Raw genomic sequence first — 20,161 nt, forward strand, 5'->3', positions numbered from 1 at the left:
TAGGTGGCTCAGAAAAGCATCTTTCTATTCCCATTGCTACCATCTTTCTGTGCAGACATGGAGAGAATAACTCCTCTCATGCAGTCTTTACAGTGATCACTTAGTGCTGATGTGTGAAAGCAATAGTGTTGCTTACCAAAAGTCAGTTTCCCAGAGTTCAAAACTGAGATTAATTTTGTTAAATGTGCAGTGATGAGAAAGCTTGTATAAATATATGTAGTGTGCCATAAAACCATTATCTTTATTCATATCTCTGCTAATGGATTGAAATTTGTGAATATATTGTAATTCAATGTAGCTGTTTCTCTTTATAGTTTTCCTTTGTAATTTCCGTCTTCAATGACTGCAAGCTGTAAATCCCTTATTGTATGACCAGAAAGGCTGAAATGTTTTGCAACTGGTTTTGGGTATTGCTATTTCTAATGTCAGATTTCTATCCATTAATCCTCTTGTATAGAGCCCACCTTGTTTATCCAATGTAGAGTGGAGAGGGGCATTGCTGACATAGAATGGCATATATCACATTGGAGGAAGATCAAGTAAATGGACCTCTGATGTTTTGGATGCTGTTACTGGTGCCTATAATATTGCTGCCAGAGTAGATGTTTGGGCAGAGTTGGCATCTGGGTTTGTGGCAGGGCCATGTCCCTGTATTGCCACCCATGTTATGTAGCCGGTTGTAAGTAGGTAGTGGTTTACAATTGGGAGGCTGTAGGCCAACAAGCTCCCAGAGCTTGTGAGAGGATTGTGTTATTCTCAGGAATTTTGCCTTGTCAGTTTCTTTCTTTACCTCCTTAGGTGGGTAGGATAGTTTGAGAAATACATGTTATAAATCCATGTAAATCTTGTGGGTCTGAACATATGTGCTTATATTGGAGGGCTGGGCTGTAAACAATAGATCCTGTAGTGTGTTCTGGTTAGAAACTGAGGATGTAAGTATATGTAGTGATCAGTGGGTTTTTGATACAGCTTGGCGCTTAGAAATTCATTGTTCAGTTACACAGTGGGGTCAAGAAGGTGAATTTGTATGAACTTTTCATGTAGTGAACCATTAAATGAGCAATGTGACACGACAGGATCTCTGGCCTTTCCAGCGTCAGTGCTGTAAAAATAGGTTCGCTACAACCAGCAAAACCCTAGTGATCCATAATGTTTTGATCTTTTGAAGGTCTCACATGAGCAAGTTATAATTTAAGAAGTGGGAACTGAACCTGTGTTTTGGTTTTGAAGAACCAAATTAATTTCATAATTATCCCGAAGATTAACTATGAACGAGCAGCTCTAGAATATATTTGTCTTTAAAATGTAGCTTCTCCAGGAACTGTCTTTCCCCTCGTGACATAATTTAAAGGGTTTGCTGGGATAGTGTATGTTCTTTTTATTGAAATGGCGTAAGCTACAAATTTGTTTCCATTTATTTTAAATTAAGCCTCCTGGTGTAATTGAGATAAAATACATCTACATTCCTGATTCTCATTTGATTCTTAAAGGATTTGGATCTTATATCAATTTGCAAAGCAAAATGGTTGTACATAGTCTCAGCGTGCATTACAACAGGGTCAGGCTTGCCATTAGGTGCACTGGGGCAGCTGTCACAGGCAGACATGCTGGAAAGCAAGGAGCAGCACCTTTGTAGGAAGAACAGACTTGTATTTGCTGTGCTGTGTGCTCCCACGCACTTAAGCTACCGTATATATTTGACCATAAGTTGACCTCATGTATAGGTTGAGGGCAAGTTTTGGGGCCAAAACGATGTATTTTGATATCATCCATGGATAAGTCAAGGGTAAAACTTAGGGGCATGTAACAAAGGATGTAATGGATGAAGCAAAGGAAACTGTGCCAAAGAATTTACAGCAGACATAACTGTTTGTGCTCATACTAAATGCTGGATGGATGAGAGAGGAGAGGGGGATCAGTGCTTCCAAGGCAGATTATATTTTTGCCTTTCACCAGTGGATGGTTCCCTTTTTAAAAAAACACCAAGTGTTAAAAAACATTGACCCATGGATAGGTTGACTCAGTTTTTTGACGTCACTTTATTAACTAATTTAGACTTATACGTGAGTATATACAGTAATCGGTTGCCCTCAGATATGGAAAATGCTTGACCAGTTTGTATATATGGAATGGGGCGGCAGGACCAGCATGTCCTTTGTCTCAAGCAGCAAAATATCTTGGACCATCTCTGTAATACAACACAGCTATAATAGAATTGACTTTGACTTTTAGAGAAAGAAGTCGAAATAGTGGAAAGAACATCATTTACATCTAGTCCTCATAAAATACTGGGAGGAATGTGGAAATTATGTAGACATTTGCATTTGTATTCTGATGCATCAGCAGAAGGAGTTGATATATTTCAAGGAACTGAAAAAGGGAGGCCTCTTAGCCCAGCATTCCCTACCTCTGCATTAAATGGATAAGAAAAGTGAAGTTTGCACATTATGATTGCTTGAGGTGGTTCAGCTGCCTACCAGGGCAGGTGGGAGCAGGAAATACTTGAAATACTTGCTAGTGGCAACGCCACCAGACTGTGGTAATGCCACTTGCTTCCACTCCTTGTTTCTCCATTAACAACCACTTTAGGAAGAGAGGAGAATCATGGTGCTGTCCAGATTTTGGTGGACTGCATCCTTAAACATCCTCCACTTTTGGCTATGCTGACTTGGACTGATGAGAATTGCAGTCCAACAGCACCTGAAGGGCTACATGATTCCTTTCCCTGACTTAAAGAACCAAATAACCTCCTCTGCTAATTCCCAGTGGAGCTAGTGGCCTCCATGTCAGTGGGTTGGCAAATTTGTTTTGGGTCTTAGCCCCAATTTTAAAATATCTCTCCAAGGTGCTGAATTTGTTTGCGGTGGGTAGAGGGAAACATCTTAAATAGTTCCTTTAAAGCTTGGACTTTAACCCAAAGTGAATCACTGTCCTACTGACATAGTAGCCACCAGCTGCTACCCTGCTGAGTGCTTTGCGGTGTTACAGAGTGAAAGAAACCTACGCAAAATGTCTTATGGTTGTCAGGATTGAGAGATTCAATGGGATGGCTGAATGTTTGTACACCATGCCTAGAAAATTGTTGGCATGGTGAGTTCCAGAGAAAGAGGAATCACACCAGTAAGGCCAAGTCTTTATTTTTTCTTTAAAGGAGTAGTATTTCAGTGTGGCGTAGTGGTTTGAGTGTTGGACTATGAGACCAGGGTTCGATTCCCAACTTGGCCATGAAACCTATTGGGTGGCCTTGGGCAAGTCACATGCTCTCAGCCTCAGGGGAAGGCAATGGCAAACCTCCTCTGAATAAATCTTGTCAAAGAAAAAAACCATGACATGTTTGCCTTATATCGCCATAAGTCAGAAATGACTTGGAGGCATACAACACACACACACAGAGTATTTTATTTGGTGAAGATTTTACTCTGTGTGTATGTTGTGTTAGATACTTTTGTTTTTCTCTTCCTTCCCATTGTAGCCTGTCAAGCCTGGGCTGGTATTCTGGTGGCTTTGTTTCTTATCCATCCCCTTTAGCGGCCATCATTTTTTAATTTTATTTTTTGGTGTGGCTAGATAAGTCTTGGATAGGCACTTTCTGGGCATGACTCATGTGTATGTATGAGTTTAGATCTTCCCAGTTGGCAGGTTTCAGACATTTAGCAAACAAGGATTGTAGGGTCAGGACCAGAAGAAATTAAGAAAAGAAATACTGGGGAAGAAGAGAATATGGAAAAGGAGCGGAAAGAATAGCAATAATGGCAATTTGCAAAAAGCAAACAATATTAGGTATGTATTAGTGAAAATGATCACTGTATCTCAAGGGGTGATTTCACTGGTGCAACAGTGGCAGAGGGAGCATTTACAATACACTTTAGTAAAGTGACAAACATCATGTACAAGAATGGTCTATTATAATTCTCCAAGATCTTTTCAATTTCTGAGAGAAAACCTAAAGCTTTGCATAATGTGATGATGTCTTATGTGATGTAGGTGAATAATTGTTAAACTGCCTGCCATATGTGTGCAGTGGGGACTAAATTTTATTGAGGTGGAAACTACATCTAGAAAAGACCAGATTTCTGTTGGAAAGTAGATAATGAAGCACTTCGTCCAAGCTATATGTTAACCTGTCCCTTTAGGTTATAAAGAGATTAACTTGGTATTGGTATTGACTAAAACATAAAAGTAATAATTTGAAATGAGGCTATGCTGTTTTTGAAAGTGTATGTAGTTTTGAGTGTGTTTCAGCAGTACTTCTTGTAGAACAGCTTGGAAGAACATAGTAATAGCTTCATAAATAACCTTTTATTTCCTATTCTGTGCTATAGTTTTCTGCATGCTAAAACCCTCCCCCTCCCCCTCTGGGAGATTGTTAGTGTAGTGTAAGCATATGATGCTTCAATAGGTTAACATGCACTATTAGGAAACTATCAGTCTGGATGCAGCAAATGGTTTCCAAAGCTACAGGTGTAATAACATTGCTATTTCAAGCTATGTTTTTTATTTGCTAAATCTTAAAACAGAATCTGTCCCTGTAGTTTTTTATAGATGTGCATGTAAACAGTCACATGAATGCAGAGTTCATGACTCCTTTCACAGGTATCTGTACTCACGACATGAAATCCATATTACCAGACTATCCCATCCTTCATAAGAATTTTATGTGCATGCACGCACAGTACAAAATACCACATTAACCAATTTTCCATCATGCAAAGCTGGCTTAGACTACTCTTATTATTTGAGTTGTTGCTAAATGGTTGTGGAGATGGCCGTAGGGGTAAGAGCAGAAGAAAGAGGATAGACAAATTGGAAAAAATATTTCTGGGTCACTTGGTTAATACTTGATTGTGCAAATATGTACAAAAGCCTTATTAAGATTAGCTTTTTAAAAGAAGTATGCCTTCAAGCTTCTGTCACAATCTGCATCTTTGCTCTTTGCTGGTTGAATTGGCAAGATGCTACACTGTTCTCAAATGTTCAACTTAGTGCAGAAAGAAGGGTAATCTCAGGACTGATGAATAGTAAGAAATGCTCTGGTGTGGTTTTCACTTCTGTATGTCAATCCCAGCACTACAGTAGTAGTATTTCTAGCTTGGAATATTTGGGGGTCAGTCAGTGTTTTAGTTTTCTGTTGTTGTTTTACTTAAATTGCCAGCTCTGTAAATCTTCATGTACCAGTAGTAGTGGCATCTGAAGTAATTGCCTCTTTCAACATAATTCTGGATACAAACGTTACCGCTATAGCATTCGACCTGACTATGTTGAAATACAGCCACATTGTAATGGCTCAAAAAATAATAATCATGCCTTACACTTTACATATTCATTGCAGCTGCTGTGAGAATTGAGAGGACGAACCTTGCATGGATTCTGGGAATAGGGATGGAGCTATATTTTAGTGGGGCTAAGCCCACCAATGGCACTACCTTTCCATGCTGATGAGACTGTGTGCTCCTGTATGGCAAGAGGCTATGCTGATGGCAGCAGTGCTGCTGGTAGGGTCTCCCATGTTAGGCACTTTTGATGAGAAGCCAGACTAAATGTGCCAGTTAGCTACTAGGCAGTAGCAGTAGTGAAGTGTTTGTGAGACACTGACAGAGGATCTCTGAATGACAATGACAGTGGCACCATAGATAACATTTGTTAGTAATATGCAGAAGGAGGCTCAGTAAACCCCTTTTGATTGTCTTTTACCATGAAAACTCTATAATGAGACAATCCAATATGAAACAAGAGATAGTGCCAAAAGTTTAAACTCCCAGGTTGAATTGCACTCAACAAACTACTAGGGTACAGCAGAGGACAACTGCAAGTAGCACTGCAGCTAAAGATACAACTGGACTCAATCCGAAAGAATCTTTAGCTATTGACATGCTAAAAGGAAAGCCTGTAGCTACACAACACATACTATGGCCTGTTACAGACTGCCAAAATAAAGCTGCTTCGAGTCTCTTTGGAGGTATGCTATTTGAATGATGCATGGATCCTAAGAGTCCGGAGGCCGCACCAAAGCCACACTCCATTCCTAAGCACTGGAGTGCAGCTTTGATGCAGCTTCCGGATTCTTAGGATGCATGCATCATTTAAACAGTATACCTCCAAAGAGACCTGAAGCAGCTTTATTTTGGCAGTCTGTAACAGGCCCTTAGGATTATAGAACAGGAGAAGCATTAATCAGAGGGAGATAGACATTTTAAAGCAAGAAATAGGATGTATAACCATTGCAGTACTTGGGATGAGTGAATTAAAGTAGCAAGGAACTGAGCATTTTAAGTCAAATAATTGCATACTTTTTACTCAGGAAATAAGCATCTAAGATGAGATGGGTGGCATTAACAGTGAGGAGAGATGTAGCCAAAGGAATCAAAAGATATAACGCAAAGTCTGACTATGATTGGAAGGGCAGCTATGAAGAAACTGGACAAGATCATGAAGTGTATATCAATGAATACTAATGTTAGGATTGTCTATGCCATCGTATTTTCTATTTCTATATATTGTTGTGAAACCTGGACAGTGAAGAACGCTGATAGAAAGAAAATCAGCTCACTTGAAATTTTATGCTGGAGAAGAGTTCTCTGGATACTGTGGTCTGCTATAAAGACAAATAAATGGATCCTAGAATAAATAAAATCTTAACTTTCCCAAGAATCCAAGATGACTAGACTCAGATTGCCATACTTTGACCACATCATGAGAAGACATGACTCACTAGAAAAGCCAGTAATGTTTGGTAAGGAAGAAGGCCATAGGAAAAGAGGAAGACCCTATTCTAGATGGATAGACTCACTCAGTCCAGGAAGCCATGGCTGCCTTGAGTGCACAAGACATGAGCAAAGCTGTTGATGACAGATTAGTGACCTGTTCGTCTCTCATTCATAAGGTTGCCATAAACTGAAGTTGATTTGATGGCAGTTAACAACAACAACAAGGTATAGGGAGATATTGAATGGAGAAAATACATTGCATGAAGGCCTAGGTCCAAGAAGTACGGGTGGACTACAGGTGAGCAGAAGTACTATGGTCTAGGAAACTCAGAAATTACAGGTCAAATTGGCTTATTCAAAACAATAGATTTATCATGCATTTATATGTACACTGACTCAGAAGAAAACTGAGTTTAACAGGGTTTACTTTTAGACCAGTGATGTACACAATTGCAGCCTAAATCTCATTCTAATCTAAGATGTTAATATGCTCATTTTCTGTTTTGGAGTTTTAGTTTCCAACCTTAACACTTGGAATACCCTTCTCAATTTGTAACTTAAAATATCATTGCAGTGTGCGCTAGAGCTAAGGCTGTTGTGGAAATTATAACTTCTTATTATGGCTAATTAACCAGAACCGGTTGCTGGAACACTGTCAACCTGAAATCTATGGTAGTCAGTTAATTGGCAGCTAAAAATACATCATTACACCTACGTATTCCAATCTGTAAAGCTTATTCTGCTGTATCATTTTCTGGGTTTGTTTGAAATGCCACACAGATGTAAAGACCAGAATATTCAGAATACATTTGAGAGTATTAAGCATTACGTCAAATTAATTCTTTAAAAATAGCTTAGTGTATTATGATTCATTATAGTGGCATGTTTTTTATGCTGTGTAATCTATATGTATAGGCAAGCCTGAATATAAACTGTGGGTACATCTACTATGTAGAAATAATGCAGTTTGACATGACTTTAAGTGCTGTAGCTCCATCCTATGGAATCCTGGGATCTGTAGTTTTACAAAGTCTTTAACCTTCTCTACCTGAGTGCTGGTGCCTCACAAAATCCCAGGGTTCTGTAAGATAGAAACATAGCCGTTAAAGTGGTGTTAAACTGCATTATTTCTACAGTGTAGATGCATCCTGCATGACAGAAAAAGAGGGACAGCCTCACAGCACAATTTTGCTATGTGCCCTAATGTGGATGCCATGTTAAATCATGGTTTCTGTTAGCTGTGGTTTATAGATTTAGCCATGGAATACTGAACTAGTTTTCTTCATATCTGGTCTGTTTCTGTTCCGTCCCTTTTGTGAACTCCTATTTAATGGCAGATAGCTGAGGAAGCAAGCCACAGTTCTTGGTTTATATGAAATGACAAGCCATGGTTTAAATTTTTATTTATTTAGAATATTTATGCCCCATTCTTCAGCACAAAGGCTCTCAGAGTGGCTTACAAATGGTTAATTAAAGCATCTAAATTTTGTAAACTAGCAACAAACTTGGCTTATTGTTGTATTTGTGGCTGACTAGCAAATCACATTTTGTTTGCAGTAATAGATTTGTACAGAAGAACAATCCAAAATTCAGTAAACTACAGTATAGGTCACCATTATGTGTGAATCTGGCCAAAGCATGTTGCTTGTGATATGATAAACAGTAGTCTTGCCTTAATCAAAGAAGATACTAAAAAAAACAAGAAAAAATATGAACATACAATGATATAAATAAATACTGAGATAAACAGAGACAAAATCTCTTGTTGGTAATTGGTGAACAGAAAATAAATCTGATGGACAAAATAGTGTCACAATGTGGTATGTACAAATGAAGACATGTCCGTAGTCTGAATGTATTTCAGCCTAAAAGGTTGGTCTTCTTTGAGGAAAAGTGCATAGAATCAAAAGGTATTTTGGCTTTTAATATTAATCCACCACTAGACATGCAGATCTGAGCTAAAAACCTCTTTCTGTGTTTCATTCTTTTTGATCATTTTCATTAGTGATAATGTCACCTTTCAAATTTACTAGTTAAGAATAGGAATCTATCCAGAATGTAGTGGCTGGCATTACAACAATACAAAGATAAAACGTTTTAAAAACACATCGAAATACTCTTTATAAAATTCCTAATAGTGGTCTAAAAACAATCCTAGAATCCAGTTTTGAAAGTTGGAACAGCAATTTCAGACATTGAATACCACATGAAATGGCACCGTTTTGGTTGCCTGCCGGAAGCTTTAAAAAGATGGGACCAGCCAAATTTCTCTGTGTATGGAATTCCACAGTTGAGGCACTACTACTGTACAGAGAAAGCCATGTTATATGCACACTGTGTTATATAATGTGTTATATAGCCATGTATACCCACCACCCAACTTCAACACCAGCACCTTGAATTGAGCTTGGAAGCAAATTGGAAGCCAGTCCAGTTCTTGCAGGACTGGTATTATATGGTCCCTAAAATGCACACCCGACACCAGGATTTCAACCTCAACTGAGTTTCCTTTTTAGCGTCTTCTATAAACTGGATAAATACAATATAAAAGTGCTGCTTAGTGTTAGGAAAGGAAAGCCAAGAAGATACCTAGAAAATGGAAGTTGCATTTTCAGTATTGCAGATGTATGGCTAGAAAATGGGACAGATCTGTTTCTTATTCTTGATGGGGAAAGAATGAATGAAGAAGATGAAAACAATGCATTCAGGAACAGTAAAATGCACAGAGTAAAAATGGAGGCTTTCAAAATTAAACCTGAGGGTGAAATGCATGAGCTTTTTTTGAAAATGTTTGCAGATGCTGAAAGAGGAGAGAAGAGCGAAGAAAGCACTAAAGGGTAATGCTCTCCACACAAGAGCAGAGAAACACAAAGGGAGAGCCCATTAAGACATTTAAAAGCCTTACTTATTCAATACTCAGTTACTCCAGTGCCACAAAAGAAGCATTCCTTTAAAATCAGTGCAGGAAATTCTCATGTTTTGCTTCATTATTATTATTATTATTATTATTATTATTATTATTATTATTATTATTATTATTATTAAATATTAGGGGGGGATACAGATACAGGGAAACACAAGGCATGTTTTACAAGTCTGCCTTTATAGCTTTGTTGAAAACTCCAGTTTTTCGTCTCCATTTTGTTTTGTAATGAGTTAATTATTCAAAGTACAGACATACATAACCGCAGGGTTTCAGCATGATTTAAATGCTAAACGCATCCTGGGAGGAATAAAACAAAGCATGTGTAGTATTGTCGCCCATGACAGTTTGACAAGACTTTTGTTAGTCTCAAGGATGTTCTATATTGTAAATGTATGAGGGTTTATGTAAAATGTCATTGCCAGGTTGTTTTTGTATGAATCCTAAACAGCTGAACATGTGAACAGTTATATCGGGTCCACTATATTTTGAGTTTTGTGACAGTAGTGTGTGGGTTTTGTTTTGTTGGATGAGTAATTAAAACTGTCATATTCTTGGAATTGTTTCCATTTTTGAGATGAGGTTTCTAATTTATATTTGAAAGGCAAGCATATTGCAAGATAATGTGATCCTATATGATGTAATGGTTTGAGTGTTGGACAAGGACTCTGGGAGACAGGGGTAAAATCCCCATTCAGCCATGGAAATGCACTGGGTGGCCTTGGGCAGGTCACACTCTCTCAACCTCAGAGGAAGGCAATGACAAGCCCCCTCTGAACAAATCTTGCTATGGCAGGTTTGCCTTAGGGTCGCCATAATTTGGAAGTGACATGAAGACACACAACAACAATAGAACATAACAGATGAGGGCTCCCCTGCCCCCAAGTTTCCTTTTGTGTGGAAAGTGAGTTATGATAACCCCAAGGTGAAGCTATTACAGGGTTTTCTTGGCAAGATCTGTTTAGAGGTGGTTTGCCATTGTTTTTCTCTGAGGCTGAAAGAGTGTGACTTGCCTAAGTTTACCAAGTGGGTTTTCTGCTCAGGATTCAAACCCTGGTCTCTTTGTGTCCTAGTCCAACACTCAAGCCCCTGTATATATTGTGTACATGAAAGATATTCCAACCTAATTTTGAGGGACTTCTCTGATGTGTACAAAATAAGCTTTGTACACACAATGCTGGCACTGTTTGTGGTGCACTGTCAACACACTTTTCCGGTCCTCTCTAGACCAGATGAACATTTGCCACTGTTTTAATAATTAAGCTGCTGCTTTGCTTCTTGCATTTGGAATGTGTTTTATTTGGCTCCGTTCCTCTCCCAACTGTTGTAGGCTTGCCTTGTTTTACTATTCATGCTTCGGAGGTAAGATCATGGCAGAATCTTTTAATTTCCTTTAGAGGATATTCATGATGCTCCTGGTAGCTCATGAATATAATGCTGATGCTGTCTTGGTGAAAAACATGGTATTGTTGATAGCTGCATCTGCTTAGCTGGATCACAGCAGGGAGCAACTTCATATTGGTCAGGTGTGCCAATAAAAAAGTAAATAGCTGTACAAAACTAATGAAAGCCTGTTGTTAATGCTGGTTTTAATTTGGTGGTTTAATTTGCTTGCTATTTCAGCAACATAGAAGTCCAGGTTTTATTAGAAATTTCAGTGTTATTTTAACATTGTAGGAATACTAATGGTTTTATTGAGTTTGGGCTATTAAGCTGATAGTGACAACAAAAAGTAATCAGTTTTGTGGGGTTGACAACACTTGGGTTACTGTGGCAAGTCTTTCTCCTCCCCAGAAGAAAACAGAATTAAAGGTACTCTGTGTAATGAGATTTCGATATCTTTTTTTATCTTAAAATATTCTTAAAATATTGTTACCTAGTATATTAGTTTGTTTCCATGTGTTCATGTTGATTATTTACATCAATTTGTTGATGATTTATAAATATTAAATTTGACGTGAGCATTTTTTTTTCATTTTGTAGGCACTGGATGTTGACCGAACTGTTCTTTATAAAATGAAGAAATCTGTAAAAGCCATAAATATTTCTGGTTTAGGTATGTATAGTCTATTTACTAATGGTCTGTACTGCTCAGAAAAAGAAAGCAACCAACCAACCAACCAACCAACCAGCCATGTATTTGGAAACAGAATCCTTTCAAGCATCTCTTGGAAATCTCAGAAAGCATTATATGAAAGATGGCTAATATAGGCCTGAAACATAAAGGCCAAAAGGGCTGTCATTAGGCTGCATTGGGGGCGTGGCATTTAGATGACACATGCCCTGAATGTGGCCAGAAGCCACCCTGATGCCACTCCAAGGCAAAAGAACCAGGCCAAAAATGAGTGGACAAAAACTGCTCCTTTTTGATTGCCTGGATTAGGACTGTGGCGGGAGCCTGGATCGGGACTAAATTGGGACTGAGTGCATGCAGTTGCCATGATCCAGCAGCAATTGGCGTGGGAGTAGCCTCTAGCCACTTCTTTTGCCCTGTCTGTTTGAGGCCATAGATACGGAACTTGTTCAACTTACTTTTTTGGACGACTCAGAATTCTTCCATTAACTATTTGAATTTATTTCTTCTGGTTTTATATTTTTAAAAATTGGTTTACTGTGGGTTTTTTGCACAAGATTGTAGGACATAGAGTGCTACATAAATGTTCAGATAAGTAAATAAATACAGTTAAAAGTAACTTTGCCAAGCTCTGCGTGTAATGCAGATTCTTATAAAATTACAGGTGGAAAACATGCAGATGCCATTAAACTGAACCCCCCCCCCCCATTATTCCCCACCATTAGCTGTTGGGAGTTTCAGTCCAACATCTGGAGGATGACATAATTCACACCCCTGTACTAACCCCTGTTTGCAAACTGGAAGGTCATGAATGGATACATTCCTTTTTCTGGAACAATCTATGTTTCCATCCAGAAAATAATCCAGAAAATGAAAATATATTTTGCTGTTTCTAGGGCAATAGTGGCCTAAATCTAAAAGCTAGTTCCAAAAAGAGTAGACTGATTGAATCAGTGGGTTTTATATCAATGTTATTTTACCATTCAGGAATTAACTGAATTAATCTACACTGGTCCCTTAATCCGGAGTATTATTGTCCCTAGGTTGACACGATGAGGGCTAAATGTGTCCAAGCGTGCCACTGAGTGATACAGTACTTCATCATTTGTGCTGGCCCATAGTGAGAACCTGTTTGTCATCCTTGCTTCTGCTGAGGTCAGAATGGAGTCCTGGAAACTCCAGAGTAAACAACATTTTCTGTTAAACTGGATTAGCGGTTTAAAGAAGCGCTTCACTGCATGCTTCATGAGGACTCATTGCACCAGATGAGTCTGTGGTTTTGGCAAGTGTAGACAATCCCTGAGTCTAGCTATAACTAGTAGTTGGATTTAGTTCACTTTTTTTGTTTTGTTTTTTGTTTTTGTTTAGTGCACATATAATACCATGCATAATATCAGGAAGGAGGAGAAAAATGGCTTTGGAGAGAAAGCAAGAAAGAGTGGCATCATGCTGAAATAGCATTAAACTGTAGAATAGCATTGTGTGAATGAGTCTCAAGTACATCACATGACTCTTCTTTTTCTTCAAGGCGGCTGAATGGAGGTGATTGCAAGCTTTTGCTTCTGCTATTATCAGACTGCCATTTAGCATTAAGTCCAAATTCAGAGAGGTTGTAATTGATGTGTTAACTGAGGATCATACTCTGTAGCTCAGCCAAAGAGCACCTCCTTTGCACCCAGAAGATCTCGGGTTCCATCCTTTGTGTCTGAGTCTAAAGTTGCTCTACTGCAACAGTTCTCAAACCATGGGGTACATTTGTTAAGAGAGGAAGTTGGGTGTTTGAAAGATTCCAGCTCTCATTTCAGCTCCTCAAAGCATTGTGCCATTTGTGGGAGACTTTGTCTATAGCACCTTCTCTGCCATTGTCTCCTCCCTTAGCAAGCTATTTTTAAAAAGATGTCCTGTTCCAATTGTTTTCTAATACTCACAATAAGGTTGCTACTTGCTAATTAGCTTATTTGCTGTTCACCGCTATGATCTTTGGAATAGTGGTATATAAATAAAACAAATTATTATTATTATTAAGGTTGTGAGTTCAATCCCAGCGAAAGGGCTCAAGCTCGACTCAGGCTTGCATCCTTCTGAGGTGGCTAAAATGAGTACCCAGATTGTTGGGGGCAATTAGCTTACACTTTGTAAACTGCTTAGGGAGTGCTTAAGTGCACTGATAAGCGATATAGAAATGTACTTGCTATTGCTATAATACTACTGATGTATGAGTGCCTAGCAGAGCTTGGAAACATTCCTTATTTGGACGCTGACCCCAGAATTCCCAAACCTGAATGGTCAGTGACCATATTGGATGGGAGGACTCTGGGATTTGAGTCCAAAAAGAACATTTCTAGGTCCACAGTGGTGTTCTTATATACTTACACAGCAGTGAGTTTCTTACCTGCAGCTGCAAATACATTAAATTTGGAAGGCCAATAGAGAAACAATGAGGAAAGCATGAGTATGTCAGTCCTGTATTTACCATGTAATCCTAATGTGGATTTGTGAATACCGGGATATGTCATAGGAGGGAGGTATTAGCCAAGAGAGGGATCCTTAACTGTTCCCTACCTGTTGATTATTGCCCTTCCTCAGGCTGTTTTTAAAACTGTCTCCCTCTCTTAAGCCAGGCTCTGTATTAACAAATAAGTCTGACTGGGGAAAGATGTCTGGGAGTCAGAATACTTGTATGAGAGACATAGCAGTAATGGGTAACACTAATCATCTCTTGCTCCATTGCTATGACAAATGTGAGTCTGGGAATTCATGCTTGTTTGGTTAACAGGTAGGCAATCCCCACTCAGGTTAATGGATGATAGCTAGCTGTATTGGTGTGGAGAGCCCATATTAGATAGAGTACTGAGCTAAAAATGATTGTGAGGGCAGTTCAGATGTCCTGCTGCACTTCTCCAAGCTATTTTGTGTGCTGATTTCCTTACCCATTTCCTTCTTTCCTCACAGTTTTCCATGATGTCTGAACAGGACAATCTGTGCTTAGCCCATGGTCCTTTGGAACCTGCATCTCTAACCGTGGTTTAGAAGCAAATGCTAAAAATATAAAACTGGTTAGAACTAACTAGATAATGGAGATGGGAAATGGCAGTTGAGATGGGCACAGGAAATCACAGGCATATAAATCCAGTGGCGTGTTCCTTTTCAGTTGGAGGATCACCTGAATTAAGGCACCTAAAGCAAATCCTTGAGGGTCAGACCACATATGAACAAAGTCTTTGAACAAATATTCCTAATCTGACCACTTTTATTTTGGTGGAAAATAAAACAGTACTTTTGGGCACTAAAATAGCCAGGTTGAGGATTTGTCCCATCCTAATAAAGCAGCCAGGTTAAATATGTTGCCTAATATGAACTTAATATGTTGCCTGTATCCCAATGTGCCTGTGGGGATCCTGTTCACTTCAAGACAATTTTTGAGTAACAATTGATATATGCTTGTTTTGTGGTTGTTTGCCTTGGGAAGGGATAATTTCCTTTGGGTGATAATTACAAATAAATATTTCTTTTCATACTTGTATATTGTAATACATCTCCTTGAATCTTAACTGTTTGGGTGTTTGGGGTTTTATTTTCTCTTTTTCTATTTTTTATCTCTCTAGTGTATTCCATACTTGTTTATTTTTTGTCATATATGATCTTTTTGATACTTTTGATCCTGTTTCATACAGCCAAGAGGCTCACTGAAATACACATGCATGCAGGCTTCTTTTAAATTCTGTTGCAGGGTGGCATTTCCCATCCAAATAACAGAAACATTTTGGATACAAGGCCTGAGACTATCATTTTGTATACTCAATAGAGTGCTCATAAAAGGGCTGTATATGTTAGTGGGGAAACAGGTATTTTCACACCTCTTTGTAAAAAAATGAACTGAGGATGTTGATCTGTTCTTGAAAGTTTATAAATAATAATTGTTTTTAAAAGCTTTTAAAAATAGTAATTGTGAATTAACCAGTACTTATTAAATTTGCTAAATGTATGAGCAGTTTAGAGGGAAATGTATTATCTTTTAAAACTAAACTCACTGACTGGTTTGAAAGGTCCTAATGAAGCAATGGTTGGATGGCTTTCTTATGTTATATTGTGAGTTGTTCTGTTGGAATCTGTTTATATTTGTTATGCATGTTAATGATATATCTTAATGCCTTCATTTCTTCTGTTTCAATTAAGATTATTGTTGTTTTATCTGTTATGTATTGTTAACTGTCTAGCATATAGCTTTGAATGTTTAAAAAGATTAAAATGTACATTTTAAAAATGAATGTGTTCAAATGCACAGCTAACACAATTGGAAGGACAAAGCTCCTTTTACTTCAGTGGAGACCCTATTGCTGGTTGCTGGAATTAACATAGTATTTGTTCTCTTTGAAGCTCATGTGGAAAATGAAGAACAATACACTCAAGCTTTGGAGAAATTTGGAGGAAACTGCGTCTGTAGGGATGATCCAGATTTAGGAACAGCGTTTTTAAAATTTTCTGTATTTACAAAGGAGTTGACGGCACTCTTCAAAAACTTGGTAGGAAATAATTTAGTCCTCCCTAAAAATATATTATACAGATTTGAAACTGAATGGTGCAATTTGAGCTTTCAGCTGAAATAAAGTCTTTAATATTTGATCTCAAACAAGGTCCAGGACTTTGATAGACACTAAGCTTGGCTGCCCTACTAATTTTTACAGTAACCCTGTAATGCCATTTGAGGAAGTGCATTAGAATACATTTTGGCCAAGTGTGCTTTTAAAAAATTGAATAGCTGCTTCTGAAGCTTAGTTAGTAGAGCTTTAATGTGAATGTCTGTCGTTGAAATCTGATTACTGTGAGGAAGTGTTTCATGTGTGCATGCAGCAGATACTGTAAATGGTTGTAAAGACAACTTGGTTATCTAGCTTCTTCAAGGAGAGACTTCCATCCCCTTATAATTGGTTTCTTTCTAAATATTAATTGCTGTCCTCTGACTGAACACTCTCATGAGGTTTGGGAACAAAAGTGTGGGAGAAGATGAGCCAATCTGACCTGACTCCACACTGAATCTCAGAACCACTGTGTGGGAACAGTGTTAGCCATGTTTATATTGAAGGTGGGAAGGGGAGCCCTCACAATTTTAGCAGCCCTCACCATTTCTCAATATTATAGCAATTACATAGTATTTAGTGCTTCGTGAGTAAGATGGCATTGTTCTCAATGTGAATATATAACTATCCAAGTTGTTCAATGGCTAAAAAGCAAACTTTTCCCAGCAACATTCCATGCCTGGAAGTATCGCAATATATTTGCCAGTGGGGCCAGCCCAACGTCACTGCATACTTGGCATAATATGACAAGGATACTTTATCTTGAATGCTCATGGCTGACATATAAAAGCCTTAGAATTTTGCCATGGTTGTAACATGTCATTGTATGATCAGTTCACCACACTATCAAGTGAAGAATTGTGTGATGGGAAGGGGCATTGTAGACCAAACACCATTCACCAAGTTAGTGTTGACTTAATAGCAGTTCATTTAAGCTGAATTAAGTTCATGTGCTGTGAACTGTCAAGTATCCTGCTGACATTTGGCAATGAGTTCAAAGTATGGATCAGCCCCTTGGGTCTTTGAAGTAATTGTATTCAGGAGTGGGCAACTATGGGAGGCTAGACAGCCACATTAGCATCTCAGGAACACCTCCACCAAAATGTTTTTTTAGGGGGTGCATGCCCTAAAATATTACCAAATGTTCTAGGGAGTGTAGTAGCATTTTTGTCATGGGCGGGGGGAGGGTTGGACCATTTTAAGCTAAGTAGAGAGCTTTTTCACTTCCCATTTTTAATAGTCCTTCTGAGTGTCCAATAAATGTGGCAAAATGCTCCTCCACAACCTGGGTATTTGGGGGCCTTCTTAAAAAAAAAGCATATGACAGTTAAATGTTTCAATTTCCCATTTTCCCTTATGCTTATTTGATCCAAATGCATCTTTTCTTCATCCTCATCCTATGTTTGTTCTAGGCAACTAATTTATTTTGTTGCTTTTTTGCAATAACTGGAGTACTGTCCTATACACACGTAACCTGCAAACAATCCACATAGGTCATAGGATTTTTAAGTTATAGACCTTAAACAGATTTCAGCATTCCCCAGTTTTTAAGAACAAAGACAGTTCATAACTTTTACTGGTTCTGATGCAGGATCTTCTTGTTGAAATATTGTAAATTTCCTCTCTAAAATTCTTGTTTTCTTTTTCGTTTATAAGAATGCATGTGAAGTTTTAACTACAGTCTTGTGCATTTGTCTCTATGTGTATGTTATCAATTTGAAAACAGATACATTGTGTTTTCCTTCCTTACTTCTTCCCTCCCTCTTTTGGTGAACTCTAATTTCCATGGCCTTTGTACTGGGCTATAACATTTCCCAGCCATTTCTTGGATAAGAAAAGACCTTTGCAGTACCCGTTTCATTGTTTACTTTGATATTGATACATGGGGCACTTTCCAAAAAAGTAATTAAACACGTTCCTTGGCAATGGACAGCAATGTTCTGTGCCAAAGCTTCTGTTAGACTATTTAGAACTGATCTTTGAACACAGTAGTGTCATTTACCTTCAGCTTTATTTAGGACAAGTGTATTATGACAGCCTCAGGTAACTGAAGGGTACTTTGTTTCTGTAGAGATGTACAAGATACATTCACTTAGTTCAGTCATCCTGCCCTTTCTTGGATAGTGAGCGTAGGCACAATATAAATAACCATGTGTGTACATGTAGTCATATGCACTCTATGTTATACAGGAGCCATTTTTCTGTCCTGCAGTGTGGAATTAAACAAGGGCTTGGAAACCTGTCTTTCCCAAACTCTGGACAATGGAGAGCTAGTGGATGGAGATGCTAACATGTTCTCTCCCATCTGATCTGTCATACATCACTGTTGCTTATAAGCACATGGCATCACTATTGTATGCCTACATCATTTTACCATATAGGCACAAGGCGCAACAGTGTGAGATAGCACAGTGGTGAAGTTTTTCCCACATGGCTTTATGTATGTGTGAGAGGGTGAGAGCATGAAGGGGGTGAAAGAAATATAAATACTATATATAAGTCTAAAAATTTGTGCCCAAAAAATTGACCCTAAAATCCAAGGTCGACTTATTTACAAGTCACTATGGAAATGTGATAGCAGCTCTTTCAGATTTCCCCATGTGGGTGCGTAGAGAAGTTTATTTCTCTCTGAAGCTAAGCAGAAAGAGTCCTGGGTGATTGATTGATATTGCTGTTTGTTTAAGAGTCCCTCCTGCGGGTCTGGCTGAAAGGATGAAGCAAAAAGCCTTAATGAGAGTCTGTCTTGCCATATGCACACATATACACACTGAAGGAGCCTCCAAGTTTTCCTTCAACCTATCCATGAGTCATGGCAAAATCCATAATTTTGGCCCCAAAACCTGACCTTGACTTATACATGAGAGAAGAGAAGGTTAAGAGGTGATATGATAGCCCTGTTTAAATATTTGAAAGGATGTCATATTGAGGAGGGAGCAAGCTTGTTTTCTGCTGCTCCAGAGAACAGGACCCGGAACAATGGATGCAAGCTCCAGGAAAAGAGATTCCACCTCAACATTAGGGGGAACTTCCTGACAGTGAGGGCTGTTCGACAGTAGAACCCACTCCCTCGGAGTGTAGTGGAGTCTCCTTCCTTGGAGGTCTTCAAGCAGAGGCTGGATGGCCATCTGTTGGGGATGCTTTGATTTGGATCTCCTGCATGGCAAGGGGTTGGACTGGATGGCCTGTGCGGTCTCTTCCAACTCTATGATTCTATGAGGTTGACTTATAGTCAAGTATATACGGTAGATGTGTATTTTCCCTTTTCTCTTCAGTAAATGTTTATGGTGACAGTGGAGTTCTCGTTTATATTATTCGAGGGTACAATGCTGCCATTGCACTTTGAAAAGAAACCACAAAACAGATCAGAACGCAGGGTAGCTTTTCACTTCATGTTTGAGCCACTTCAGGGAGAAGTAGACTGCAGAACAGTAGGAAAATAAAAAGCCAAGTTAAAAAAAAGAGAAGATATTCCAGCTCCATACTGTGGGTTGTATCAATAGTATCTTTGTAGTAGAAATCTTATGTGGCTGGACAATGGGACATCCTACTTTTGCATATCCCCTCTAACTGCTTGCATTCTCTTTAGATATCTTACAGTCACAGAGATTCCCCCAGCATTCAGCTGCAGTTAGCAGCTGGTGGCTTCTGTGTCCGGGGACAGTGGGGGGCAGTTAATCTAGGATTTGGTAGCTTTAAAGGAAATACCCAAAGTGCTGAATCATATTCACAGAATAAATTCAGCACCTTGAATGTTCTTTTAAAAATGTCCCAAACATGATGTGGATTGACTCTTGCACTTACATGGGAGCCAGTAGCTATCATTGCTGATCTGCTGCTTTTTTGATGGATGTGGACTGCTAGCTGTGGTGGTGGACTGGATTAC

At 38.7% G+C, this 20,161-nt stretch overlaps 1 protein-coding gene across 1 annotated transcript in view; it reads left to right on the forward strand.

Moving 5' to 3' along the window:
• Window positions 1-20,161, forward strand: part of ASAP2 (ArfGAP with SH3 domain, ankyrin repeat and PH domain 2) — a 119,073-nt gene that overhangs the window by 20,375 nt on the left and 78,537 nt on the right. Inside the window, 2 exon segments of the mRNA XM_042446767.1 lie at window positions 11,611-11,683; window positions 16,079-16,224. Coding sequence (XP_042302701.1) covers window positions 11,611-11,683; window positions 16,079-16,224 — 219 coding nt within the window.

This window comes from Sceloporus undulatus, chromosome 1, assembly GCF_019175285.1.
Source record: "Sceloporus undulatus isolate JIND9_A2432 ecotype Alabama chromosome 1, SceUnd_v1.1, whole genome shotgun sequence".
NCBI lineage: Eukaryota > Metazoa > Chordata > Lepidosauria > Squamata > Phrynosomatidae > Sceloporus > Sceloporus undulatus.